This window comes from Aplysia californica, unplaced genomic scaffold, assembly GCF_000002075.1.
Source record: "Aplysia californica isolate F4 #8 unplaced genomic scaffold, AplCal3.0 scaffold00147, whole genome shotgun sequence".
In the NCBI taxonomy this organism is placed as follows: Eukaryota; Metazoa; Mollusca; class Gastropoda; order Aplysiida; family Aplysiidae; genus Aplysia; species Aplysia californica.
Window position 1 is genome coordinate 1,246,969 of NW_004797417.1, and position 6,000 is coordinate 1,252,968.

Genomic DNA, 6,000 nt, shown 5'->3' on the forward strand with positions numbered 1-6,000 from the left:
ATCGTAACACACCCCATATAGACAGCGCCACTCAGCACACAAAGTTCTGACTTAACAGCCATACGATGTGTGATGCGTGGAGACTATTTCTCTTTAGCATCAAGATCATACACAAACCAAATCATTCGACTCAGACCTTTTTGCTTATTTTACTGCATTGGAAAATGAAAAAATAGCAGCGCAAAAGATTGGGGGGGGGGGGGGGGGGTTCTCTTAGTTTTTACACTTTTTCATCCACTGCTGTTCATCCATCGTTGTCTTGCATTACTGTTCACAGTCAAAATTTCATCATTCTCGTTTCACTTTTCTTCTTCCTCTTTCTTTGTGTATATTGGTAAAATCAAATGGTAAGTTGCAAAACATCATTACAAGTACCAAACAGCTGTCCAGAAGTTTCTTGTGTCAACTACTCATCTTGCCCTGAAAATTTCCTTTTATCCACACCTCTTTGACTTTGTTTGAGGCAGATAGCACGTTCCACACATGATGTAAACATACATATGGACAATATATACAGTGCGTGAAATTGTGAAAGAACACAACTCCTGACCTTAAGATATAATAAACAATGTAAAGCAGAAAAAGGACTCATAACTAGCAACTTAAGAACTGTGTTGTTGTTTTTTTTGTAAGGTGTCTTACGGCGCTCACAACTGTATAAGGTCATATGAGCGCGCGGGGCACACCTAATATTTTCAGTTGGTAGGAAATTTTGAATTTTGCCCGGGTGGCGGCCGAAGCCTACTCTTATCGATTTTAGACCACCAAGGGATCTTTAACGTGCGCAACTTGCACACAGGCCCTCCGAGATTTTTTGCCCTTGTCCGAGAAGGCTAGGTGTAGATCTTTCCTACCATAAGATTAGGGGTGTGGCTGAAAGACAGCAGTTAGAAGAAGCGAAGGAGTAGCAGTAGAAAGGCTGCAGAAAGAATCAGGAGCCCAGAGGAAGGGGCAAAGGAGGTGAGGGGGTGGGGGCAGAAAGAAGAGACGAAAGCAGACGACAGAACATTGCTAGAGAGCAGGAAATGAGGTGAAAGGAGACAAATTTAGAGAAGAAAATTTTTCGGTCGCTACTCGGATTCGAACCCGGGACCTTTTGAATGAGAGGCCAACACCTTAACCTCTAGGCCACGAGAGCCCCCTAGAACTGTGTTTGTATATGGGAACAAGTGGTAAGGCTAAAACAAAACAAAAATAAAGACACCAAAATATAAGAGACAAACAAAAACAAAACATTAGTCTCTTTTCAACATGATACATACAGTGGTGCACAAACTTAACTCAATGAACCCTGGCCTCCTGAGCCAAAAATAAGCCGTCCCCAGGCTTCCTGAGCAAAAAATGCCTACATGGCTACACACTCCATGAACTCCGCCTGCCTTCTATACAAACCAATTCCCTCTTCCTTGAGCTGCCTTGACCTTTACAACTGTTACCACGAACCTACAAGTCCTTTTGACATCATTTTTCCCCTTTTTATCCTTGTATGGCCTACTGTTCTATGGTAGACTAGCACACACCGATATATCGGTGGTTCGGGGCAAGGGCAAATAAACAACTTACACACCAATATCATCGGTGGCATGGGCTCGCGGGGCTAACACATTGTACACGGGAGAGAAATGTCACTAATCACTATCCATACACTTATGGCATCAAGCAAAGATTTTGGCAGTTAGTTTTTCGAAGCCAATTTTAAACAAAGACTAACATTCAATAACATGTGCAGGTCTGAATGAAATTACCAGTTAATGTGGTGAGAGCTTCAACACTTCTTCGGAGGGAAACATGGATGTAACTTATCAACTCACGCAAGGCCCCACAGAAGATTTATTCCTATTGCCACTCAGATGCCAGGGTACTTCACAGTTGTGAGTGAATATCTTGAGAGAAAACACCAGAGTTTATAGGTCTCAACCACAGGTGGGAAGTGCAAGTTGTAAAGAAACAACACGAGCAGAAGAGAGTTAACATCATGCACCACGGGGAAACAGCTATGAAAAAATGGCATCAAGTCAATCTGACTGTCATGCCATTCACACATATCCACAGCAATTGAATTTCAAACCATCACACTTCAAAGGCATTTCAATAACATTCATTTACATGTCTACTGCACAGGAGTTTCAGACTATATATCTATTCCATTGAATCTCAAGCATCCTAGCATCTACATCCACAATGAACTAGACTCTATCTCTTTGAGAAGCATAGTTTTTAAAATATTCATTCGACGATAGCTTCTGTCAATGTAAATAAAAAGCAGAACACCTGCAGCCTCTAATCCAAAGCAGCCTTGGGGCTTATGACAAACATCAACACTATAAGACTAATTGGGTTTTTTTAATTGATGAGACTAGATACATTCGAATTACACAAGTGCCTACTTACAGAGGTATATCATAATCATCATTGCCTTTCTCACCCTGGATCAGGGTATAGGCCACTAACAAACACTTTCCACCTTTCCCTTGAGAGGTATATACCAGTCAAATGCTTTTGAAAGAAAAGAGTATTTAAAAAGAGACAAAAAGAAAACCTCAATAATCATAGCTTTTTTACAACATCAATACATGTACACTATTCCTATGTTAAAATCACACGCATAAGGTCTCAGTAAAAAGCATTTCCAAACATGAAACAATCCTATATACAGTATAACATGGATAGCTCGAATTTGTCGGGACTGGCCTCGGTAGTTCGAGGGATCCGCACTTCGAGGGATACGTGAACAATGTTATGGCATCGGCTGTACCAGAGAATCAAGGGAAGCAACAGATTGCTACTTTAGGGCAAAACAATAGATCGTGTAATGCACAACCCTTTCTCTCGCCCGCTCCAACCAAGCCTTGCTAGACTTAGAGCCTAGACACGAGCAGAGCGCTAAAATTAGCACAGCTAGCTCCTTCTGTGGAGGCTTGCTTTTTTCTGTATTTATTCTTCTTCTTCTTCTTCTTATTTTGTCTCAAGTCCACCTCAAAGGACAATGACTTTACACCTCCATGGTAGTGTAATTAGTTCGACTATTCCGTGTTTATGTTCGAGCTTCGCGTATTTTTCTTCCAAAGATAAAGAAGAAAAAGAAAAAACGGGGCCGCAGGCACAATTTGATAGATGCATGATTTAGAGTCTTCTGAGTTCGACCTATCCATGTTATACCATAATTATGTTTCTTTTGTATCATATAAATTCCTTTGATAGCATTTCCCTCTTGGCCGAAAAATAGTCGAAACCCTTCACCCCTAAAATTCTTCGAGGGTTCACCTTAACTTGTGCACAATAAAAATTAGGATGATAATTTGTATTTTTTAACAGAATAGGGTTTTTCTTGATATGTATTAGGAAAGTTCTTCTTTTGCCTTTTATTTCTCCCAAAAGAAAGCTTATTAATCAATGGATGAACTATTTATCAGGTTTAAAGCAAAACATTACAGCACTTACCGGGCCCTCAGTCAGTTTTTATTGATATTCTTGTTCACAACATCTGAAAATTAGCAAACACACAACAACAAAAATGCATGCACAAAAACGAATACTGATAAGGAAAAACAAGCACTCGAAAAAACAAAGCTGAAATCCAAATATTTGTTGTTAATAGTTTGCACATAAAAATTTTAAAATTAGCTCTAACTACTGAAACAGAATGACTTCCTGATAATGATGTAACATAATCTGACATAGCATACGTATAAGTACAAAGGATTCGGCACTGCATGTTGACACCTCCCCATGAGAATAACAGGGAATTTCGTAAACTCCTAAGAAGGCATCAAAGTGTGCTAGTGCATGTTGTATGTGCATACTCATATTAATCCAAGAATACATACATATAAACTTACAATCAGAAATATAAATACGATTGCACAAAAACACACACATACATACAAATACATATGTACAGTCACAGCCATGAAGTCTGAAGTTTGTGATGATGTTGATAACTTAAAAGATGTTAATCTCCCTACACAGTGAATCAGACTGTACAAGTTAGTATCAATATAATTATGTTTGTCACTGGGAACAAAAACTCTTTTTATAAATTAAACAGCATTAATACAAGGGAAATTATAAAACTTCTATCTATGCATTTCTCTCTATATACTTGAATATAATTCATGACTTGGATCATTCCAGAAAAACCCAGAAGCATTCTACAAATAGAAAATTAAAACAACATCTGCTTCATTCCAACATCTTCATTGTGGCATATGGTGAAAAACCCTCCTTGACACGCCCAACTTTCAGCAACTAATGACAGGCAAAGCAACAAAACAACTTGCTGAGAGAGTATTTGGTAATGAAGAGATATCAGTTCAAGGAAAGACAGCATCTGTTGAACTAATCATGGTAAATATACATAATGGTAAATATATATAATGATATCATCTCCAGGTTTGACACTTCACTCAGACAGACGCAACTGAAAATTCATTCGACAGGCAAACCAACTTACTGACTTTTTAAAAAAAGCCTCCTTACAAAGAAAATTAAACTGAGTACAATCCCAGGCCATCATCCACAATTTGATTCACTTATCTAACCGACAGTGAAAACAGTGTATCAAGGAAAATATATTTGTGACCTTGTGCAGTCAAGAAAAGAGTTGAACACTTCACCTTCATTTTACGAAACATAGTCAAACATGTGACACAAGACAAGGCATACATGATCCTAATCTAGTTGAATCACAGAGAGGCTGAAGCTGGATACTAAAACTTTGTACCAGCCTTATATGTGCACTCCGCAAAAAAAATAAAACAGCCACAGCGCCTGAACAAACATGGCATCTGTGCGTAATGCCTTCTGGAACAATACATTCTCATCGAGTTGAAGAAAAAATCTAAAATAATAAAATATCGTCCTGTACATAAAGAGGACTCTCCTTTTATTCTTATACTAGTTTACAAAGACACAAAATATCTAATCATAGTTCACTTTCACAACTACTTTTCTCACAATCGTTTCACAGGAAAGACAATTCACTTTTTTTGTCATAAGACACACAAACAGTTGTCACAATTGCCCTTTTGCCTACTTAACGAGGTGGGCCTGCAAACTATCAAGCAGTAAGTGCTTTGCTTCTCAACAGAAGTTTATCGTAAAAAGAAGAATATGCAGGTAGGAAAAAGATGGCAGTTTTCAGATATCAAATGGATTTGAACAGTGGAAAGAAGAAATCTAAACTAGTGCAGACAGTGAAATGTTATTAAGAAGTGCTATAAAAATACCTCTATGAATCCACCTGTTTTCATTATCACTTTCAGTCATTCTTAAAAACAAGTATGTCTCATTTCTGAGCTCCAAATAAGTTCATCAGTAATCGCCATCCCTCAAAATCATTTCTTAAATAGTATTTGGAATCCATTTTTGAGCAGAGCTCACAAACACAGACCATTTCTCAGACAGCCACTTATCATGGACAAATCAATGGTTACCAAGATGCAAGTTTTTCATTACAAAAGAATCACTTTCAGAGCTCCCCACAGATGCATCACAACAAACTCACTCTCTCTCTCTCTCACTTTCTTTCTCTCTCTTCAAATTGACCAGATGTTGGCAAATTGCGGTACAACACAAGTTAATTAAATATCCTAGAGTGCAGAGATTGAGGAATGCCCAGCTCATTGAGATCAATGTCATCCCACCTGTCCCGGAGATTCTCACAGATCACATCCCAGGCCAGCTCTAGCAGTTCCGGCACAGCCACCCTCATGCAGACAATTCTCTTTGTCCGCACCACTGTCTCCCTCATCTTTGTGACTCCTCCAAATATATACATTAGACCCTTGCGCTGGAAAGAGAAGAATTTTTTTAATGAGAGCCTGTCTTTCTCTCCAGGAAACATAAAACAAAAATACTCCAGACGCTCTCAAAAATGTTAACTTTTATAAATATGGATACCCCTGTCACTTTCACAAAAATACGTCCACGTCCTCTAAAGAGAAATTAAATAAAAATCAGAAAAAGAAAAAAAAAGGGGGGGGGGCACGTTGTGCATTA

At 38.5% G+C, this 6,000-nt stretch overlaps 1 protein-coding gene across 1 annotated transcript in view; it reads right to left on the reverse strand.

Annotated features, from left to right (window-relative positions):
• Positions 1 to 2,922: 2,922 nt before the first annotated feature.
• Positions 2,923 to 6,000, reverse strand: part of LOC101859009 (kelch domain-containing protein 10) — a 24,151-nt gene continuing 21,073 nt past the window's right edge. The window contains exon 11 of the mRNA XM_005097150.3: positions 2,923 to 5,791. Within this exon, the coding sequence (XP_005097207.1) occupies positions 5,579 to 5,791 (213 nt within the window). The 3' untranslated portion in view covers positions 2,923 to 5,578. The remainder of the gene's footprint in view (positions 5,792 to 6,000) is intronic.